This window comes from Ceratotherium simum, chromosome 2, assembly GCF_057802395.1.
Source record: "Ceratotherium simum simum isolate JZ-2026a chromosome 2, ASM5780239v1, whole genome shotgun sequence".
Classification (NCBI taxonomy): domain Eukaryota; kingdom Metazoa; phylum Chordata; class Mammalia; order Perissodactyla; family Rhinocerotidae; genus Ceratotherium; species Ceratotherium simum.
This window is the reverse complement of record NC_141901.1, coordinates 55,037,596-55,061,636: the sequence shown is the minus strand read 5'-3', so window position 1 is coordinate 55,061,636 and position 24,041 is coordinate 55,037,596. Positions and strand designations below refer to the sequence as shown.

At 37.0% G+C, this 24,041-nt stretch overlaps 1 protein-coding gene across 1 annotated transcript in view; it reads left to right on the top strand.

The window, feature by feature from the left end:
* The window catches only part of CAPZA1 (capping actin protein of muscle Z-line subunit alpha 1), a 48,788-nt gene that overhangs the window by 2,220 nt on the left and 22,527 nt on the right, over positions 1–24,041 (top strand). Inside the window, exons 2-3 of the mRNA XM_004420668.3 lie at positions 21,254–21,317; positions 23,223–23,274. Of these exons, the coding sequence (XP_004420725.1) occupies positions 21,254–21,317; positions 23,223–23,274 (116 nt within the window). The remainder of the gene's footprint in view (positions 1–21,253; positions 21,318–23,222; positions 23,275–24,041) is intronic.

Here is a 24,041-nt window from a genome sequence, read left to right as displayed (position 1 = left end):
TGAATCTGTAAGTAAAAAGAAAGAGCTTTGACTTGTAAGATTACTTTAATTCTCCTTCAGCTTCATACCTGCTTTGCCCCCTTTTCCTCCAGGCTCCTGATTCCTTTTAACTGAATTCGAGAATTGAGAAAGTATTTTTCCAACAAGATTTCTTGATGTGAATATCTTAGCATTCAGAAACAATAAATAATCCTTAAATGAGATTCTTGGCCTAGAAAACCTTCACAACTGAGACACTATTACAAACAAGGTATTTTCAGCCTTAGTTTGTATTGATTCTTCCTTGAAGGAACTCTAGTTTCCATTTTTTTTCCTCTTTTTAGCTAAGACCTCAAGTGCATTCGATTTATTTATTTATTTTTTTATGGCATGTGTGTCATGATGCTGAATATATTTTAGTGCTGCTTTTTATCTTTGTTACATTTTCTGAAAGCAGTGAACCCAGAGGTGAATTTGGTGGTGATGGGCTCTGATTTCCTTGCAAGTGTTTTCTATAAAAGCTAATAAGATCAACCATTCTCATAACTACTGCTGAAGTTTTTATCACTTTGTAAAGAGGAAGTTGGGTTTGTTAACTTCTGCACTGTTACCTGAAATGGTCATGATGAGCTGCCTAAATAAAACAGGAAGTTGAAAGTGTAATAAGTTGCAGAAATAAATGCTTTTAGTCTTGTCCTCAAGTTCAGTTTCTGAGAATGAGCTGTACTCCTCTGGTTACTTAGACTCTTCAGTTACTTGATTGCAAATGCTTAACAAGACCAAAATGGTAAGATACCATAATTAGGAAACTTAAAATATGAGATGAACTACTTGTTTGGGTTCTTTGCACTCTCCGTTTCCTTTATTTCATGATTCAGCATTTTTGAAATATAAATGCAAACAGTTTTAGGTCTGAAAAAAAGTGCCATAAGCATATTTTTTCCCTTCAGCCTAACTAGCAGAATATTTGTGTACAACTTCAAAAGTACCGTAACTGAGAAATGATCTATGTGCTTTAAGTTTAGACAATGATATCATCTTTAAGGCACTTTTTTGTGTGTGTGAGGAAGATCAGCCCTGAGCTAACAACCGTGCTAATCCTCCTCTTTTTGCTGAGGAAGACCGGCTCTGAGCTAGCATCTATTGCCAATCCTCCTCCTTTTTTTCCCCAAAGCCCCAGTAGATAGTTGTATGTCATAGCTGCACATCCTTCTAGTTGCTGTATGTGGGACGTGGCCTCAGCATGGCTGGAGAAGCGGTGCGTTGGTGCGCGTCCGGATCCGAACCTGGGCCGCCAGTAGCGGAGCGCACGCACTTAACCGCTAAGCCCCAGGGCCGGCCCATTTAAGGCACTTTTTGAGAAACAAGTTTGTCAAAATTATTTAGGAGAGATGTGGAAAATATTGTAAATAAATGCAGAAATTTGAGGGCCCTGTTAGAGCTCATGAAAAATATTTATACTTTAAAACTGGATTTCCTTGATTATGTATTACTTCCTTAATTTACTAGTTGAGTTATTACCTGATAGGATGAAGTAAGCCCTAAAGCTTATTTGCCATGGGTATTTTCTAACAAGTCTTCGATTAGTGTTAATACTGCCGTTCTTTTATCTTCCCTTCGTTTTAGTTAGCTTTGCTAAGTAGTATTCATATAATCCGTTACAAACTCCTTGGACAGGAGCCTAAACCCTAAGCAGGTGCAAACCCAGATGCCAATCTTTGGTTAAGAGTGTAGGTTTATTATAATTTTTTCCAGAACATTTAGCTATTTTATTAGGACCAGCCTCAACGTAACCATGAATGAAAAAAACAGAATAGAGGCGTCCATTTAATGAATTATAAATGAGGTATTGTGATGTAGTGGGAAAGAATGATTCTGAGTGTCAGGAGATTTGGCCTCTCCTTGCTGTGCTTTTAGTCACCAGTATGATTTTGGAAAAATCACTTACTTCTGTGGGCCTCAATTTTCTTCTAAAATAGAGAATTAAGGGGAATTGGATCAAACTGACCCAACAAAGTTTAATGTACTTTTTCAAACTCTGATAAGAAAAAAAATTTCTATTTTAAAAATTGAAACATTAAAATATTCCAGGAGTTTCTGTCATTGTCTGCTTTTGCACATTTATTCTGGTAATGAAACTGAATTCCTTGGTAACTGAAACCATGTCTTTTTATATCTAGTGCCTAGCATAGTACCAGGTACACATAGTGTAGGCACAACCTATTGGTATGAAAGAGACGAGTCAGTCACAGCTTTATTCATTCTCATATTTCCCCAGCTCATGCTCCTTCATCCCCCCCCAATTATTTCTGGTAATCTGTAGGTATTTCTTGTATTCAGGAATATGTCCACTCTCTGGGTGCCTATTTGGGCATCATTGTGCCTGAGCATCTGCTGCCGTTACTGGTGCTCTGCCATACCACGGCTGGGAACATTCTACCCCCTTGGGATTTATTTTCTTCGTAAATCCCATAAAGCTGCAAAGCTTTATGCTTACCAGATGACTATGTATATACACTTCGAGCCTTGCAAAACCTCTTGTGAAAGTATTTACTTCATCTACTGAAAGTCTTCTTTAGAGCTCAGAAAAACACACACTATAGGATCAGGTATCATTTGCTCTTTTCTGTCTTCAGTGCACAAACTTATCTTCTAGCACAAAAAAAAAAGGTAAAAGTCCTTATATGGATCAGCTTCTGAAAATAAAAATCCTGGATAGGGGAAATTAGTCATAATACTGAAGACAATTTGACTACTTGGGGATTTCTGAACTAGGTGATAAGTTTTGTATACACTTACTATTATTTTCCCTTCTCCCATTATCAGAACCTCCTTGGGGCCGGCCCGGTGGCGCAAGCGGTTAAGTGCACCTGGTTAAGTGCCTGCGCTCCGCTGCAGCAGCCCGGGATTTGCCAGTTCGGATCCCGGGCGGGCACCAACGCACCGCTTGGCAAGCCGTGCTGTGGCGGGTTCCCATATAAAGTGGAGGGGGATGTGCATGGATGTTAGCCCAGGGCCAGTCTTCCTCAGCAAAAAGAGGAGGACTGGCAGATGTTAGCTCAGGGCCGATCTTCCTCACAAAAAAAAAAAAAGAACCTCCTACCAACCTCTGCGTTTCTGTTCATGCCACCAATATTCTCTTTTAGTCACACAGGCTTAGAACATTGGCATCATCTTTTTCGCCCTTAGCCTCTCCTCTCATGTTCAATTAGTAGTCCACTCCTGTAAATTCTTCCTTCCTATCATTAGATTCTGTTCCTCCAGTTCCGTTAGTTTTTTTAAAAAATTATTTTAGGTATATAGGAACTGTAATCACATACTTTAAATGGTAGGAAAGGGCATGAGTAACAAGTCCCCTCCCACCCCTATTTTCCAACCATCCAGTTCCCTTGAGAGGCAGCCAGTATTACCAGTTTCTTTTGTATCTATTCTATGCATGTACAAACAGACAAATATACTTTCACTTAACAATATGTCTAACCTATCCACATTCCTTCTACCATTGTCTTCAGTCAGGACCTTTTCTTATGCTTGAATTATTTTTAATAGCATTAATTGTTCTCTTTGCCTCCAGCCTCTCCTTTCTTTCTACGTTTTCACTGATTTACCACACTTCCTTCACACTACTAAATTTTGAACAGTATGTAAAATTTATCTTTGCTATAACTGCATATACATAATGTTGTATATGCAGTGTCTATCAGATGGAATGTTCCGTTGAGTGGATCATATGATGCATTGTAGGTCATGGTATAACGTGTAAACAAGGAGACAGCATAATGCCAAACTGCACCAAAGAAAGGTGGTGGGTTTATTGGAACATGAGAGAACTTTGCCTTGTGAATTCTTGGTTTTGCATCTAGGTAACACAGGTGCTTGTTATATGCTAGATACTTTATGTATTAACATGTATTCATCTCAAAACATCCCCATAGGATAGATACTTATATTATCTCCATTTTACAGTTGAGTGAACAGGCATATTTGAGGTTAAAAAAATATGGCCAAGTGTCCAGAACTAGTAATAGTAGAGCAGATACAGTGCTGACAATCTACTTCCAGACTTGTGCTCTTAGCCACTTTGATTCCTTTGAGTAGATAGTAGGTAGTGAGTTAAGATAGCAAACAATTTTACTGAAATAATGACATAGCCCTAAAGAGTAATCAAGTTTAATGGCATAGTAACATGGATACTTCTTTTTTTTTTTTTTTTTTAGGAAGATCAGCCCTGAACTAACATCCATGCCAATCCTCCTCTTTTTGCTGAGGAAGACCGGCCCTTAGCTAACATCTATTGCCAATCCTTGTCCTTTTTTTTTTTTTTTTTTTTCTCGTTTTCTCTCCCAGGGCCCCAGTAGATAGTTGTATGTCATAGCTGTACATCCTTCTAGTTGCTGTATATGAGACGCTGCCTCAGCATGGCCGGACAAGCGGTGTGTTGGTGTGCGCCCGGGATTGAACCCGGGCCACCAGTAGTAAGCAGAGCGCGCGCACTTAACTGCTAAGCCACAGGGCCAGCCCCCGTGGATACTTCCATACACTGAAACATTGATGTTCTCTGGTCGTGACTGCATTATAATTACTGCTAAATTATCTTAGTGCTCTTGAGCTTCTTTACTTCAAGTGTGCTACTAAGAATTCTAATGTTTAAAATGTGTTATAAACTCAAAGTGTTGAGAAACATGACTTTAGGAGTTTAAATATCATGCAAGTCCTCATGACAAGGGCAAGGGCACTGTCTGCCTTCTTAAGAACCTTAGGGTAGGGCCAGCCCCGTGGCCTAGCAGTTAAGTACTGGCGGCCCGGCTTCTCCGGCCAAGCTGAGGCCGCATCCCACGTACAGCAACTAGAAGGATGTGCAACTATGACATACAACTATCTACTGGGGCTTTGGGGGAAAAAGTAAATAAATAAAATTTAAAAAAAAAAAAAAAAGAACCTTAGGGTATGACGGTACCTTAGAACATTATTGCCTACAGTAGAATCACTTGTGTTTCTTTCAAAAGCAGATTTCTGGTTTCTGTCCTAGACCAACTGAATCAGAATTTGGGGGGACCAGTGCTCAGGAATCTATTTTTATTTTTATTATTATTATTTTTATTATTTTGTGTGTGTGTGAGGAAGATTAGCCCTGAGCTAACTTCCGTTGCCAATCCTCCTCTTTTTGCTGAGGAAGATTGGCCCTGGGCTAACATCCATGCCCATCTTCCTCTACTTTATATGGGACGCCGCCACAGCATGGCTTGACAAGTGCGTAGGTCTGTGCCCGGGATCCAAACCTGTGAACCCTGGGCCGCCGAAGCAGAGCACTCGAAGTTAACCGCTACGCCACCGGGCAGCCCTCTATTTTTATTTTTAATAGGCTTCCCAAAAATGATTGTGCAACTCAAGAACAACTATCCAGATCTTAGTCCTCTGCCTGTTAAGCTCAGAAGCTTGATTCATCGGGCTATTTAGACCAGATCTCTCAGGGACAAACTCATATTTTTAGGTAGGCTGATAAAACAAATGTATAAAAGGAGAATAACGACTACTATAATAAATACAGAAGGGACTAGATTCTTTTTCAGGTAGGTCAGGCACATGGGAAAACAAATTATAATGTTTTCATAGTTAAAGCATAAAGTCAGAAAAAGGGAATTTTACTATACAGTCTAACATTTTCATGGCATTTTCCTCCATAATAGGGATATATATACCCAACACCAGGACCAAGTCAGGTCTTTGGGTAGGGCACCCTCTAACTTTTAAGGTAGGGCACCCTCTAACTTTTAACAGCAGTGGACATCCTTTCTCTAGCCAGATTTTACAGGACAGAAAAGAAGCCCTTGTGTATCAAAAATTTGCATATAACAGTGTCTCCTGAGGTCTTTCCCTTCTTAGTTAATGACATCTTCATTCTTTAGTTGCTCAGGCCAAAAAATTTAGTGTTATCTTTGACTCCTGTTTCTCTCACAATCCGCATATAGCCCATTAGCAAATCCTGTAGGCTCTGCCTTCAGAATGTACCCAGAATTTGACTGTTTCTCACCACATCCTTATTCCAACTGCTCTGGAAGAAGTCACTGATTTCCCACCTAGATTATTGCATTAGCCTTCTCTCTGGTCTTCCTGCTTCTGCTGTTACCTCCCCGCCAGCCGTCTGTCCTCAATGCGGCACCCGAAGTGATCTGGTTAAAAAATGTAAGTCATAATATGTCACTCCTCTGCTCAAAATCCTCTAGTGGCTTCCCATCTTCAGAATAAAAGTTCTTACTCTGACTACAAGTCCCTACATGATCTGGGATTTTACCTCTTTACCACTTACCTCTCTGCCCTCATCTCCTACCTATTCTCCCCTGGTCCTCTGTTCCAGCCACACATTCTTACTTAAAGGATCTTTGCATTTGCTCTGTTCTCTGGAGTTCACTTCCTTCTATATCTCTCACTTCCTTCAGATATTTAGTCAGAAGTCACCTCAGTGAAGCCTTCTCTGGTCACCGTATTCAAGTCCAAATCCTAACATTTCATATCCCTTTCCCTGCTTTATTTCTTACTCCTTAGCATTTATTACTAGCTAGCATACCATTGTAGTTTCATTATTTAATCTTATCTATTGTCTCTTTACCCACTAGAATGTAAGTTCCACTAGGACCATATACTGTTGAATCACCATAGCCTAAAATAGTGGCTGACACATAGTAGGCCTTCAGATATTTGTTGAATGAGTGAATGAATCTTGGTTTGATAGCATCTGTCATGATTTCCTAGTTAACTCTTAGAGGATAGACTGATTTCCAAGTTTTGTGAAGCCATGTTGAGGACTCCATTACTTCCATGTTAGTTTTTATTAATGGAGCTTCCCACTCAGAAAGCTTGAGCAGTTCTCCATTATCTACAGAGTAAAACAAGACTTGATATTAGCATAACTACTGCCATCTGACTAATCTTACTCTACCCTTCCCTTTTATTATCTCCAAATAAATGTTTCTAACAAACTGGTCGACTTACAAAAGGCTGTTTTTCCCCCACCTTTTTTTCATTCCTTGTATTCCCTCATTGGTAATGCCCTCCCTCTTTTCCCCCCTGCTGTCTAAAGCACTTTGTAGAGCCCAGTTTAGTTGCCACCTTCCCTTTCCTCATAGTTTTCTTCAGCAACCCAGCCCTATCCATCTCCTTCCTCTTAAGTTCTGTGCTGTATATTATATTATCTGTACTACTGATTTGGCAGTTTTACTGCTTTAAATTATAGTTATTTTTAAATGATTGACACATCTTTACTGAGGGTTATTATTTGTATAAATTGTTTTGCTAACAGTGGTAATATATACAAAGATTTGAAAAGCCAAGATGCTGACTATATGCTTGTCTTACGTTATTTGAATCCACCATGTTGATTTGCACTTAATATCAGCTTAAGGTAGTGATTCTCAGCCTTGGCAGCACATTCGAATCACCTTAGGCAGCTTTTACCAATCCTGATGCCCAAGACCTACCCCAGGTCTATTACATCAGAATCTCTCTGGGTGGAACCCAGGCATCAGTAATTTTAAAGCTCCCCAGGTGATTCTAGTGTATAGCCGATGTTCAGAACCACAAGCTTAAGGCAAAAGGGAATTTGTTGGCTTACTTCTTTCACTATTCTCTTTTTGTCTTTGTCTTTAGTACTCAGTGCCTGGGACCCAATAATGTTTTTTGTTTTGTTTTGAATGAATGAACAAATTGGTAAACACAAAGATCTGAACTTTTAGAGAAGATACGTTACTCAAAATTCAGTAACATCTGGGCATTTGCTTAAAGAAAGAGTTAAGTATCTGCTATGTCTAAGTCCGTCTCTTGTTACCTCATTGGATTCTTAAAACAGTCCTACATGTGAGCAGATATTTTACTCACAAATGAAGAAACTAAGACCCAAGCAGTTAAGTGCTAAAGCTGGCATGTGAAACCAGGTCTGACTCCCAATGATTTTGAAGAAAAAATAAAATTGGTAAAAAAGATACACCTTTAAGTTAGAATACCATAACATGCCAGATACGCACTGGATCTTAAAGGTAAAATGCTTATTTCCCATTGCTCTGTTTCAATCCAGCATGGGCTCTCACTGTGGAACTCTACCCTTTTTTACTTGGTATTTGCATCATTGCTCTCTGGCACCTGAATCTAAAGGTATTTGGTGTGAATTTTTCCCTAATTTCTTAATTTGGTCCTATTTCCAAAACAATACTTACTCATTGTATGTGGCCACTTGAAACCCTTTACCTGTCTGCCCAGTCACCTAAGGTAGGAGGTGAGAGTGTGTGTATTTTAACACATTTAAGCTCCTAAACAACAAGTTGCTTATGTGATCTTTTCACTCATTTTTATCTTTTTTTCTAACTCATTAAACCATTGTATCTAAGACTTTTCTACTTCCTCAGTTCTTCATCTGGAGCTTTAGGCAGATCCTCTAAAGCAAGTAGGGTCCTTTCCCTCCTTCTATATGTATATCAATGCTATTTTGCATTTAAGATAAGACAACTTTTTTAATCTTCACTGAGATTGAACCAGTACTTAAAAATTTTTCTGTTTAATAGTTGATGACTTAAGGCTTACCACTTACCTAAATGAACACTTAAGATGTATACTTGGAAATCTTTTTACCAACATTTTGTATGTCTTATATTGGGAGAGTCCAGAATGAGAACTAAGGAATGATTTCCTTCTAACTTGATGCATAGAGAAGTTGTAAAGTAAAAGGGAATAGTTGAGAAAGATAACTAGAAAATAAAATAGGAGCTACTTTTTGGTTCTTTTTTGTATGTTGTAAATTTTATGCTTAAGTATGTTGTTTTTATATGCCATTATACTGGGTGGCAAAAAATACATGGGCCGGCCCCGTGGCTTAGCGGTTAAGTGCGCGCGCTCCACTGCCGGCGGCCTGGGTTCGGATCCCGGGCGCGCACCGACGCACCGCTTGTCCGGCCACGCTGAGGCCGCGTCCCACATACAGCGGCTAGAAGGATGTGCAGCTGTGACATACAACTATCTACTGGGGCTTTGGGGGGAAAATAAATAAATAAAATTATTAAAAAAAAAAAATACAGTGATGACCCCCCATTAAAGAAAAAACTTTTCTGACACTTGTTAAAATGATAGGAAGACTTTATTCAATACCTTCACATTAGAGGAGAGAGAAGAGTTCAGCTCTAAATAAAGGAGATCGCTGGGGATTTTTAGCTGGTAAGCAGAGTGAGGGGATCAGTGGATGAAAAATTACTCAGAGGAGACATCAGGGTAGAGGGATTCTTGCTAAACTGACCTAACAGGATTCTTGCTAAAGGTAGATCAAAGACTTATACATCAAAGGTGGGATATGAGGAACTTGGTCAGATATCAAGAGTGGGGGAATTCTCACTAAACTGACAGCAGGATTCTTCTTAAGACTGGGCTAGGCAGGCCATAGACAGGATGGGACAAGATGAAGGCCTAGTTGAGAAGAGGGCTCAGAGGAGCCTGACTAAAGTTTGGTCAAGGAGAGAGTCTTTGGTACTCCCTGTGTGTTATATAATTACTTTCATAAATCTTCAAGCAGTTATTCCTTAGACTTGGGAGAATTTTTTAAAATGAAATCGCTCTACTTAAAACAAACTTGCCAACCTTCCCTACCTATTTGTCTATATCTGACAAAACTTATAATTGGTTACTAATAGAGAAAATGGTTTCTAACAACTACTTAAAATGGCTTTTAAAAAAGTAAACATAAAGCAAATTATTTGAAAGTGTCACCATGTATTTTTTATAATGTTGATTCTAATTTAAGACATATCTTTATGCATTTTATTTTTTTTATTTTTTATTTTTTTTAAATTTTTATTTATTGATTGATTTTTCCCCCAAAGCCCGAGTAGATAGTTGTATGTCATAGCTGCACATCCTTCTAGTTGCTGCATGTGGGATGCGGCCTCAGCATGGTCGGAGAAGTGGTGCGTCGGTGCACGCCCGGGATCTGAACCCGGGCCGCCAGCAGCAGAGCTGGCGCACTTAACCACTAAGCCACGGGGCCAGCCCTCTTTATGCATTTTAAACCTTAGCCCTTACTGATAATAATGATAAATCAAAATAAACTATACACATCTAAAATTTTATTTCTAAGTGCATTCTGAGTCTTTATAGTGTCTCCAAGTCTAAACTGGGAAAATAATGATATTTAGCTTATTTGGAATTTAAAAAAACATAGCTAACAGTAAGTTTTATTTAGTGAAATCAGTATTACACTTGGTCCTGGAGATTGGTGAGAATATATTTTTTCTAGAATTACAGCCCCAAATTAAATTCTCACTAGCCTCTGAGAACTCTGTGCCAGCAGGGGTTTTGTTTATTTGATAAAGGCACTGAAACTGGAATTCTAGAGCTAGTTCGATACTGAAATATACACATCTCAACAGCTTGGAACTTACACCTATTAAATTATTGCCCCAGACAGTTTATTGTTGATATGCTTAGAAAACCTTAGAACCAAATTGAAAAAAATGAACCACGTTGAGGCAAGGTGTATTTTTTTAAAAAAATTTTTTTCTTCCCTCTTTTCAGAATAACATCCTAGAGGGAAAGAGGGATGAATAAGCAGAGCACAAAGGATTTTTAGGGCAGTGAAGATACTCTGTATGTTACTATAATGTGGATACATGTCGTACATTTGTCCAAATCCATAAAAATGTACAACACAAAGAATGAACTCTGATGTAAATTATAGGCTTTGGTTGATAATGATGTGTCAGGGTGGGTTCATAGACTGTGATAAATGTACTACTCTGGTGGGGATATTAATAATGCAGGAGGCTGTGCACATGGGGGTCCAGGGGGCGTATGGGAAATTATTGTATGTTCTCAATTTTGCTGTGAACCTAAAACTGTTTTTAAAAAAATAAAGTCTTAAAATACAAAATAATAATATCCTAAATATCTTCAAATAGAAAAAAATCCTTTAGGAAATAGTGTTGAAGTCTATGCAAATATAACTTACTTTCTTACCAGGATAAGAAAAAGGTATATCTCTTTCAGGAAAGAGAAATGCAACTATTTATCCTTGAATACTTCTGGAATGATGTAGAATAAAAATAAGTAAAATAAGTATTTACAAAAGCACAATTTACTACTATTCTTTTTTGAAGTTTAGCCTAGTTGAAAACAAGTAAACTTTCAAAGATGTGTTTAAAGAGAAGTGTAACAGAGACATTTTGGAAAACTTTTTTTGGTCAGCAAAAAAGTTGCTGCTGTTTATAGTTATTGATAAAGATTGTAATGTTGGAGAATATAAGGTGGTAGGACCCAAAGAATTTCTAGAAAAGAGGAATTATTTTCTCAATAATTTGAAGGATTTGTTCAGTTTAATAATTTAAAGCAGCAGTTATCTTTCTGTGACCAGTTAACAATAGCTGACATTTATTAAGTCTCCCTATTATATTTTAAATATTCTGCTAAAGACTTGACATATATTATCATCTCATTTAATCTCTTCACAACATTTCTAAGTAGATACTATCCCACTTTCGGGAGAGGATGTGATTCAAAGAGATTAAGAGACTGAAATTCAAATCCAGGTCAGTCCAACTCTAGAGCCAATATCTTTCCATTTTGCTATAGTACCTCATAATAATCTTAAAAACTAAGAACACTTCTTTAGTATCATTTTATTCAAAAGGAGTTTTGTAAATGTTTACTAATTGCCTGGCATGTACCATTTATTTTGCTAGACTCTGTATAGTATAGAAAAGGAAAGCAAGACAGTTTGCCCAAAGAAAACTTTGTAGTCTTTGGGGACAGAGTGATATCTATAGAACTAATTATCAACGGCAGTTATATTTTAGGTGCTGTGATAAATGTTCGAAGTATGGTAAAGTATGGGAGGCGTACAGAGGATTCTTGAGACTCTTAAGTACTGGGGAATACTTCTTGGAAAGAAACAGAAGAACCTAACCTTAAAAGATAGGAGGGATTTAATCCTTGTTTAGATAGACAAGGATTTAGATGAGGAGAGAGGCACAACTTTCAAGGACAGTGCAAGTCAAGGCTAAGAAGCACAGTCTTTTTTTTTTTTTTTTAAAGATTTTATTTATCTATTTTTCCCCCCCAAAGCCCCAGTAGATAGTTGTATGTCATAGCTGCACATCCTTCTAGTTGCTGTATGTGGGACACGGCCTCAGCATGGCCGGAGAAGCAGTGCGTTGGTGCGCGCCCGGGATCCGAACCCGGGCCGCCAGCAGCAGAGCGCGCGTACTTAACCGCTAAGCCACGGGGCCAAGCCCAGCACAGTCTTTAATACACTCAGTAAACTAATGGAGGAGGTAAAGATTTTTGTAGACACCCAGCAGACATGCTGGCAGAGATTTGACTCCTGAAGTATATAAAATTTGAGCAGTATAAACTGGCCTGGGCCTTGCTGATAAGTGGAATGTGGATATCATCTAGTGAAAGATTTCTTCCTTGCCTGTCTGGAATTACCCACCTGACGTTCACAAAGAACTGCAGTTGTTAAATATTCAATTTGAAGTTCTTATGTATGTAATTATCAAGGAAATCATTTCAAGAGCTAGTTATGAATAGATGCAATGTTGAAATGTGTGGGGTCTTATTAAAAGATTCTTTAATAAGCTAAAAACTTGAGTTGTATAAATTTTGTAGATTTCTTTTTCTAATACATTTTCTAAAGTTTCTTACTAAAATTTGGTATATGAAAATTAACAAAATTAAGCAGTTTCTGGGGAACAATGGGCTATATTACTTTCTCAGTTTGATTTTTAAACTTTCAGTAGAGATAGTAGTAATGTAAAAGTGAAATTTTGAATCTTGCAAAGATTGGATATTTTTATTTCCCCTTTTGGAGAGGTGAGAGGATTAGGAGAATGGGAAGAAACTGAAATCTAGGAAAATTTTTCTTTCATTGATACTTAGAGATTTTAAATTCCCTTTTTTAGGTTGGTTAGAAACATAATACAGTGGATTCCATGAAATTAACATTATTGGGATATTTAAATTTATGAAGGAGTGGAGTTGTGTATAAGGCTTGAGTTACTTTCCCTTTAAAATATACATGGAGTTATACCCTTTAGTGCAAACACTATCAGATGAATGCTTTGTACAGTGAAACTATTACTTTATGGAAAAGGAAAACTTTTTTTAAGCAGCAGTTAAGTTGGTTTTTCAAATAAAACCTCCATATCAGTGGTTCTCAATTAGGCAGGGGATGGCATGTCTCCCCTCCATGGGATATTCCTGCTTTCGGCTTTCTTTCCCCACCCTAATCTTGAGAATGATTGACTAAATCACTGTTATTGCAAGTGTCGTCCCTCATTTGTATCACAGTAAAAATATTTTTGTAGTCACTAGCTGTTTAGCCATTTCTCTTTCCCCTTTTGCTTGTGCCACTGATTTTGTTTACCTCTATTAAATTTTTTTTAAACTTTATTTATTTTTTTAAAATAATTTTATTTATTTATTTTCCCCCAAAGCCCCAGCAGATAGTTGTATGTCATAGCTGCATGTCCTTCTGGTTGCTGTATGTGGGATGCGGCCTCAGCATGGCTGGAGAAGCGGCCCATCGGTGTGCACCCAGGATCTGAACCCAGGCCGCCAGCATCAGAGCGCGCGCACTTAACCGCTAAGCCATGGGGCCGGCCCTACCTCTATTAAATTTCATCTTATTAGTTTTGACCCAGTTTTGAAGCTGGATGATAAAATTTTGACTTTTAAAGTTATTATTTATCATTTTATTTATCCCTCCTAACTTTGTGACAACTGAAGCTTTCACAAGCAAAGCTTTGACTCAATTCTTGGTTAAAAATCATTTCTAAAAGTACTAGGCCAAGTCCATGTGACACTAAAGATAATCCTCCCAAATTTTAATACCTGTTACTACTGCATAGTATAGTTGATTGTCTAGTTCCAGCTCCACCCCTTTATAGGTACATGACCTTGAACCAGGCACTTATACTCTCTGAACCTGTTCCCTCACTTATAATGGGGATAATAGTCTCTTCTCTGCCTATTTTAACAAGCTATTTTAACATCAAAAGAGAGACAGGTTATGACAGTTTTGTGAACAGTAAAATAGTATTCATTTATTTACATTCCTAGCATGTGCCAGATCTCAGTCCTAGGTATATAGCAGTGAACAAACATAACGAGTTCTTATGCTCTATGCCAGGGGTTGGCAAATCTGGTCCACTGCCTGTTTTTATATAGCCTACAAACTAATGTTTTTTGAATGATTGGAAAAAAAGTCAAAAGAAGAAGAATATTTCACGATGCGAAAATTACATAAAATACAAATTTCAGCATCTAAAATAATGTGTTAATTAACTCAGTAGGTGTAGTCCTTTCACAGTGTAGTATAGGTATATGTATACATACATCAAACCATCAATTGTACACTTTAAGGATCTTGCAACTTTATTTGTCAATTATACCTCAATTAAAAAAACAAAATAAAGTCTTACTAGAACACAATCATGCTCATTTGTTTACAGTTGAAACAGAGACCATGTGGCCCACACAACCCTAAAGTATTCACAGTCTGGCCTTTTGTATTAGCAGTTTGCCGACCCCTGCCCTATGCTCTTGGAATTCTTTTTTGGAGTTTTGAGCAATAAATATAAGTATATGTTCAGTGGTGGCAAGTTCCTTGAAAAAAAATAAAGCAGGTAAAGGAGCTAGAATTGTGAAGGGTGTGGAGTGTACAATAGCTAATTTATAGGAGTCAGGAAGTCAGAGAAGAGTACTTTAGTAGGTGATGTTTGAACAGAGACTTGAGTGAAGAGGAAAGTGAACCCTTTGATAGAAGAGCATTTCTGGCAAAAGGAACAAAAAATGCAATAGTCTGGAGGCAGGAGTGTAGCTGTAGGTCTAGGAGCTAAGCAGTAAGAGATGGGGAGATGTTGGGGGCCGGGGCGGGTACCAAATTGTGAAGGGCCTTGGAGACCATGGAGCTGACTTTAGATTTTATAGTTACTATGTAAATGTTCATTATGATTTCTACTGTTGCTTCAAGGTATTTTTATGGTATTGTTAGAGTGATAAATCAACTTAACACTGGCAAGTCTATCTTTAAAGACTGTCAAATGTTTATCTAATACTAAGTAATTCCACCTTTGTTAGTAACTCTCAGAAAATAACATGGGGATTGTTTACCGTGACAATGTTTTAGGATCCCACAATGGCATCTAATGATGACTACATTCTTTTTAACCACTTATTTAAAATTTCACCCTTGCCCTTGCATATGTATCTTCAGATCTCTCCACTTTCATTTTAAAAACTGGGAGATGTTTTGGTTTCTTTTTCTTTCTTTTTTTTTTTGTGAGGAAGATCAGCCCTGAGCTAACATCCATGCTAATCCTCCTCTTTTTGCTGAGGAAGACCGGCTCTGAGCTAACATCTATTGCCAATCCTCCTCCTTTTTTTTTTTTTTTCCCCCTCAAAGCCCCAGTAGATAGTTGTATGTCAGAGTTGCACATCCTTCTAGTTGCTGTATGTGGGACGCGGCCTCAGCATGGCCGGACAAGCGGTGTGTCGGTGCGCGCCCGGGGCGCGCGCACTTAACGGCTAAGCCACGGGGCGGGCCTCTGGTTTCTTTAATTGGACGTTTCTCCTGTTCTTGATATTCTCAGATGTAGTGGTCTCACTTAGTAGTTTTTTCAGCATTTGAACCTGAATTCAAATACTACTACTTGATGTTCCTTCCTCTCTGACTTTTGTACGCTGCGTTTTTTTTCCTTTGGAAAACAAAAGCAAGCTTTTAGTTTACTTTTCTCTTTCAGTATAATCCCCTCATTTAACCAATTAATCAGCCTATATTTTCAAGCTAAGGCACTATGCAGATATGAAGTGAATAAGGCAAAGCTCTTGGTCAAGGAGCATATGCAAAGTGTAACTTTGAAAAGCCTTCCTTGTTGTCTTTCGTGTTTTGACAACCTCACTTCATTCCATCCTTTAGCTTCCTTGACCTGTAGCTTCCTTGACCTGGTTCTTTCAATTTTGATGTCCCTCAGTAGCCTTTATTTTTCTTTATGTCCCCTTTCATCTTTTAAAAAAATTTACTTGTTGGGTAGAGGATGTTGGCGTGCTTCTTTTTTGATTTGTAAAAAATTAGAAAATCCTCTTTTTCATACAAATAATTTGTATTCCTTGTACAACTTTTTGAACAGAGATAAGGCAAAAAAGGGAAGAAAAATATCTTTTGTATTACCACTACCAGACATAGTCTCAGTTACAATTTAGTAGCTATACCTATATGTAAATATATATACTTTTAATAAAACAGGAATACAATTTGTGAACACTTTTCACTCAACAGCATATGATAAATGTCAACCCATGTCAAAAGAGCACTTCTCAAACATTTTTGCCCTCAGGACCCCTTAAACTCTTAGAAATCGAGTTTTTATTTATGTGGCTTAAATCTGTTGTATTAGATATAAAAACTTAGAGATTTTTAAAACATTAATTCATTTAAAAATACAATAAATCTATTGCAGGTTAACATAAATGATTAGTATTTTGTTTAAAGGAAAAAAACCTTTATTTTCCAAAACACAAAATATTAGCAGAAAAAGTAGCATTGTTTTACATTTTGCAAATCTTTTTAATATCTACATTCAGTTTGTTGTGCTGTGTTATCTTAGTTTGTACATATTGTTCCCTCTGCCTGGAATGCCCTCCTTGGTATCTGCTCCTCCTCCAGTCCAGCTCCAACATCAATGCCTTTGAAGACCACCCCACTCCCTCCTTATATACATATGTAGAGTTGATTACACCTTCCTTTGTGCCCCACTGTGCCTTTTAGTACTTGCTTGCTATATTACTATCTAGGTGTCAAGTCCTTGAGGAGAGTGACAATATATTATTCAGTATTTAATCTTCATCTGCTGGTACTTCTCTTCCTAGGTGCTCAGTAAATGTTTGCTGAGTGGATGAACTATTACTTTTTTATATGCAGTGTCAGTTCATCCATTATCCAAATGACTGTTCTTTCAATTAGGCCAATTCCATTAGATTTTGTAACTTTTGAAAATTTGGGGATAACTTCAGAAATGTTAGTAACTTGAATTTTCAGTTTGGTAATTTTTACTATTATACATTCGAACATTATGTTACGTAAGTGGTATGTAAAATATGGCTGTGGCTTTATTTCTTTTAGGGAAGATGGTTTTTTGGTAGTATATGAATATGTTTTTAAACTACATACACTTAAATTTGCTTGACTGAGGAGAATTTCACAATTATGTAAGGATTATGGAAAATGCACCTTGACAGAAAGTGGGATAGATCATAGCCGCTCAGCAGATTTACTACACATAGACCAAAAAAAAAAAATTTTGCTATTCAAAATAGATGTACTAATTTCTTTTTTTCTTTTTTTTTCCTTTTTTTGGTGAGGAAGATCAGCCCTGAGCTAACATCCATGCTAATCCTCCTCTTTTTGCTGAGGGAGACCAGCTCTGAGCTAATATCTATTGCCAATCCTCCTCCTTTTTTTGTCCCCAAAGCCCCAGTAGATAGTTTTATGTCATAGTTGCACATCCTTCTAGTTGCTGTATGTGGGACACGGCCTCAGCATGGCCGGAGAAGTGGTGCGTTGGGATCCAAACCCGGGCCACCAGTAGCGGAGCGCACGCACCTAACCACTAAGCCACAGGGCCGGCCCTACTAATTTCTTAAATAAGTGATTGACACCAACAGTTAATGAGTACAGAAATATGATTAAGTTACATGCCAAGGCAAATATACACAAAAATCTATATTGGAATTATTAGTCCTGTGTAGTATAATTTTCATGAGTTGAGCAGCATTTCTTACTTCCTAATTAGAACTCTTCTTTTTACTGTTGTTCAATTAATATAAGAGCTTTATGGATTATTTCCTCTTTTTTTTTTTTATATATAATTTTTATTTATTTTTTTTTTCCCCCAAAGCCCCAGTAGATAGTTTTATGTCATAGTTGCACATCCTTCTAGTTGCTGTATGTGGGACACGGCCTCAGCATGGCCGGAGAAGCGGTGCGTTGGGATCCAAACCCGGGCCACCAGTAGCGGAGCGCACGCACCTAACCGCTAAGCCACAGGGCCGGCCCTACTAATTTCTTAAATAAGTGATTGACACCAACAGTTAATGAGTACAGAAATATGATTAAGTTACATGCCAAGGCAAATATACACAAAAATCTATATTGGAATTATTAGTCCTGTGTAGTATAATTTTCATGAGTTGAGCAGCATTTCTTACTTCCTAATTAGAACTCTTCTTTTTACTGTTGTTGTTCAATTAATATAAGAGCTTTATGGATTATTTCCTCTTTTTTTTTTTATATATAATTTTTATTTATTTATTTTTTTCCCCCAAAGCCCCAGTAGATAGTTGTATGTCATAGCTGCACATCCTTCTAGTTGCTGTATGTGGGACACGGCCTCAGCATGGCCGGACAAGCGGTGCGTCCGTGCGTGCCCGGGATCCGAACCCGGGCCGCCAGCAGCGGAGCGTGCGCACTTAACCGCTAAGCCACGGGCCGGCCCCTCGATTATTTCCTCTTGATCTCCACCAATTTTCATCCCAGAAAAATAATATGTTATCTATGATTACCCTGTCATGGCAGGGTTCGCAAACTTTATGTGAATAGAAGTATTCTAAGGTGTTCATAGTATGGATTCCTCACCCCTGCTTCCAGATAGTCCGCATACAGGTTTTATTTTCTAAGTCTTAAAAAGTCATGTAGAGTGTTATAGCTGAAAGAAATTTTTCCAGATTTCTAATCTCTTTTAGGAATTGGATTATAATGAGGAAACTCAGGACCAAAAAAGGTTAGTAATGTTTCCAGAATCATAAATCTGGTTAGTTAATGGACCAGCAGAGCCAGTAATTAGAATCCAGGTTTTCCATTCTACTGGCTCCATTAATCAGTAGGCCTTTCGTGATTGAAAAGATGTTTGGCCATGGAGCACCTTTTCTTTTATTCTTTTTAGAATAAGAGTGAAATCACTTAAAATCTTCTGTATGAACCTAGGGATGCTGATGTTGTAAAGTATTTCTGTATTTTTCTGGTTCTCTTGTCAGTTTCAGTTTTATTTTCAAAAGACTTTCGAAAGTCTTTTTTTTCTTTTTAAGAATAGTTTGACTTTGTTGGTGACCTTAATTTGATTGGGTCAACAAGAACTTAAAATAGTTTGAAGGAAACAAAAAGTCAACAGAGGATGCCTGTCTGGAAAGTAGGGCTCAGTTTATTGTTAGATATATTATGTTTCTCTTTGCTCCTCATCAGTGAATTGAATCTTCTTCATACTCATCACATCAGATATTAGGGAATTTTCAACATCTTTTCTCTCATGGTGTGTTAGAGTTGTACTGAGAAACCCACTTGAAGTCAGTACTATTATTGCTAACATCATTATTACGTATATATAGATATTGCCAAATGATATTCCAAATTGTTTTTTCTTTTAAATAGGTTTGTACATTCTTTGTATTTCACATTTTATATGGCAGATTAATTATATGGCAGACTGAGCATGTGGTTTTACCTCACCTTTTATGCCAAACCTTTTAAAACAAAAGAGTAGAAAAAAATGGAGTGGAAAGAGAAATAAATTAGTGACAGTTTAAAAAGTGAGTGTGCCATCAGTGGACCAAAACTTTTTAGCGATTCTTGATAGAGAGAAAGCAGAATGGTTCAAATATATTAAAAAAAATAAAATCAGAGGAAACTGTAACCCAAAGTTTATTGAAGAAAACTGTTATGGAAGTAGGAGCCATTCTGGAGGAGCTCCATTTAAGAAGCAAGAAGTGAAGGACTCAGAACAGTCTTGGAGTAGATTAATTGGAGAATTGTTTTCTAAGCTAACTGGACCGCTTGCCTCCTCCTTTCTCTCCCATTTGGGCTAAGCTGCAGACAAATAGCGTTTGTCCTCAGAATATGGCATTGAGAATGAACACTGAGAGCAGAGAGGCAGGGCAGTGCCTCAGGTATCCTGTGGCCCTTAAGAGGCTCACTCAGAAGATAATCTGCTCACACACCCTCAGCAGCAGCAGCAAGTCCATTCTTTCCCTGCCCTGCAATCACTGGAGACAAACTATAGGTAAACAGAACAGGCCAGCTAAATTAAATCCAAAGAGGAGCACCAAACATTTGTGGAAAACTGGTACCATGAAAGAGAAGCACCAAACTCAACAAACAGTAGATCTGAATTCTTAGGAAACAGTCAATAGAACAAGACTTTAAAATAAGTATAGTTAATATGCTCAAGGAGACTTGAGAGATTATTGCACATGCAAAAAAGAAAAGTCTAAGAAATTAAAAATAGAACAGTTAAAATAATTGAGTAGCAAAATGGGCATAGCTGAAGAGCATATTAGTGAATTGAAAAATGGAGCTGAGGAATTCTCCCCACACAAAGCATAAGATGACAAAAAAGATAAAAGATAGGAGAAAAAAATGAGATACACAGGTTAGATCCTAACATTTCAACATCCGTCTGTGTAGGAGATCCAGAAAAGAAGAATGGCGGGGTACGGGGCAGGAGAGGGAATTAGAATGAGTAACAGAAGAAATATTTTCCATAGCATTCTTTAGGACCTGTAGAACAGTGTTGAATAGTTTAGGTGATAAGAGTCATCTTGGCCTTGCTTTTAAAATTAGTGACACTGCTTATGTTTCATCATTATTAGGTATGCTGTAGAATTTTGGTAGATAACCCTTTATCAAGTTGAGGAAGTTTATTCAGTTCCTGCCAAAAACCAGTAGTTTTGTTGTTGTTTTATGATATTTGAATGGGTGTTGAATTTCCTTTTTTTCCAGAATGAGTTAAGATGATCACAAAGTTTTGCTCCTTTAATTTGTAAGTTACATGATTTATTAGTATTGAAACATCCTTGCACTGGGATAAACACTATAAACACAAATTGGTACACTACCAATTTGCTAATATTTTATTTAGTTTTGCTTAAATGTTCATAAATGAAATAGGATCATAGCTTTCTCTTTTTCTGGCTAGTATATTTTGAACAAAACTGATTATTCAACTTTTTAAAAAGAAAAATTCAAAATTAATCAAAGCAGCACGTATATCACCAAATCAGTACAAACCTATATTGATATGAAAGCTTTGGGATGTTTTGTGAAAAGAAAATCTGAAGACTCTTAAATAGTAAAGGTTTAAACAGGAAATTTTATTTCACAGGATGTGGTACAAATTTTGTAATCTGTTAATTTCTTCTCTTTTTGTATGTTACTCTTAATAATTCTCTTACTGTAAATTTTATTTCTCTTTAGGTACGCATAGCTGCTAAATTCATCACTCATGCACCCCCAGGAGAATTTAATGAAGTGTTCAACGGTGAGTGAAGATTAATATTTAGTTATTTTAAGCTCTTCTTAATTACATGTAAGCACTTACTGAGTGCTAGCTATCTCTTTTAATCCTTACAACATTGTACCTATAGCTAAAGAAATCAAAATTCAAAGGTTAAAATAATTTATTATCTAACATCACCCAGCTAGTAAGTATGAGAGCAAGGATTCAAACCCAGGTCTGAGGAAAAAGCATGCTCTTAATCCATAAATTGGGACACCTATCTTACGTGAGAAAAGATTTAAAGTAGTTCAAGATCAACAATTGTAGATACAATACTAAATTGTTTTCATAGTTTTATATCTATTATTATAAATCATAGCTTAAATTTCTTCAGTGCTTTCACTCAGGAAGATCCATAGTAGAGGACACTTTCTAGAACCATTGGAACTGAACTGACAGCATCTGGGAACCTTGTTAAATATACAGATTCCAGCGTCATCATCCTCTTAAGATTCTCATTCATTAGATCTGGAGTAGAATCAGATAATGTGTTTTATCAAGTTCTTCCAATGATTCTGAGTCACAGTTTGGGAACCCCTATTCCAGTACATTTACAACCTTCCATACTATTCGATGTGTTAACATGACTTAGAGAATGAAAAATGTAGATGAGGCATCTTAAACTTCATGGTAATATCAATCATCATAATCCCATTTTAAGTTGTTAACTTAATTCTTAAAGTTTCGCTTAAGTAAAATCATGATCTTTGTGCATCTTGCTTCAGTTTAGCAAACATTTATTTTGAAATTCTAGTTTCACATTAGAAGGTTACCTACTTAGAGGATATTCATCGGTACCTGGCCCGGAGCCCCACACATCAGAGAACAATCAGTAATCTCCATTGGTAAAATTAATGATGCAGAGGAAAAGTAACTAGGAGAATGTATAAACATTTACTATAAGGAGTAAATAATACAATAGAAGTAAATCAAGACATTCTTCCTTTAGACTGTCTAACATGAAGAGAAACAAATGCAGCCTTTCTTTTCCCTAGTCTGTCTTCCATGTAAGAAGTGTAAGACCAAATGTAAATTTTCAACAACTGAGCTTTTAGAAGATTCTCCTTCGACTTGAACTTTATCCAGCTGATTAGCTTAGATAAATTCTTGACTTAACAAAAATTAATGGCCTTTGTAGTTAGAGGAATCTTGTTTTATTTCTGACAATTGAAAGTACTTTACAAGAATATCATGAGAATAATTGATACCAAAGCATTAGATTAAGAATTGGCAAGCTACTTGTGGCTTGAGGGCTGGTGTTTATTGGCATGCTACGCATTGGCCTCTGCCAGCCCCTTCTTTCAGAAGCTCGAAGTGTCAATGGCCTTTGGCTTATAATTAGCTTTCCTTCTTGGAGCTAATGCTTGGTAGTTTCTTAGTAACAAGGACCCTCCTCTTCCAAAAGAAAAGTGACTAGACTCTTGACACACAGCTTTTTAAAAAGATTGTAGGCACCCAAATTCAATTCTCCAAAGAAAAATATGTTCAGCACTTTCACTGTTGCTGACTGAATTGTGCCCAGCTTTCTTGATCTGATGTTATAGAAAAGCCTGCAAATCTTAATCTGGTTTTAGAGGATTCTTTCGATACAAAATTCGCAGTCCTAACTGTAACCTTCTGTAAACCATGTTGTTCATTTGCTGTGAAATTCCCTGAGAATTTATTGTTGGATTATTGTACCACAAATAATTGTATGCAAATCTATGAACATTAGCATCTGTTTATTTGCATTTTTAGAATTTTCTACACATACATTGTATCCAAAGACTAACCTTGCAGAGCCTGATTTTTAAAAAATCTAATCTAGAAATCTGCTAAAATTTCTCAAGTTTGTCCTCTACTGAACATTTTAATTTTAACGTCTTTTAACATTTTTTTTCTCCTCAGATGTTCGGCTACTACTTAATAATGACAATCTCCTCAGGGAAGGGGCAGCACAGTAAGTATCTTTGTAAATCCACTTACGTGTTATTATAATACTGGGTAAACTATGTTACTAGTAACCAGTACCCCGAAAACCAAATTTTAAGTTCTTCAAAATAAAGCAGTTGGTTTTAGCAGTTTTAGTTGTTGTTTTCTTGAAGAAAACATGTTTCCTTAAAATGTTGTTTACTTCCTTAAAGCTTGTTATATATGGTCTTATTTATTTTTATTTTTGCCCAGATTTTCCCTATTAAAGCAGAGTTTAATGTTAGTTGTTCGGTTTTCTTCTTTAGTTCTTTTAGTTCATGTTGGATTTTTAAAAAACTGCTAGTTATAGAAAGATTAGGCTGCTATTGAGGAATGATAATATTTCTCAAATTGCCGAAGAATAGCAGATATTCATAAAGTGCCTTAATAGTTAGAGTTAACCATAGGATAATAGCATGATTATTCTACCCAGTCATTGACTCCTTATCATGGTCAGGCTAATTAATCTTTCTCAAATACCATTTTTATTTTGTCCTTGTCCTCAAAAGCATTAGTGGTGTTTTTTGTTTTTGCTTTTAGTCTTCAAATCTGAGCACTGTGTAGCTTTCAAGGCCCATTGTTATCTGGCTTGATCACTACTCACTCTCCTTTACTCTTTAATAGAAAGTTCTATTTCAATTACTATCTCTTCAACTGGCCCAGAGTTCCTCTGTGAAGAGGAAACCAGAGTTGGATAATGACTGGGAAAGGGTGGGGTGGGGAGAGGGGACAAAGATTTTGATGTAGAAGAACAAA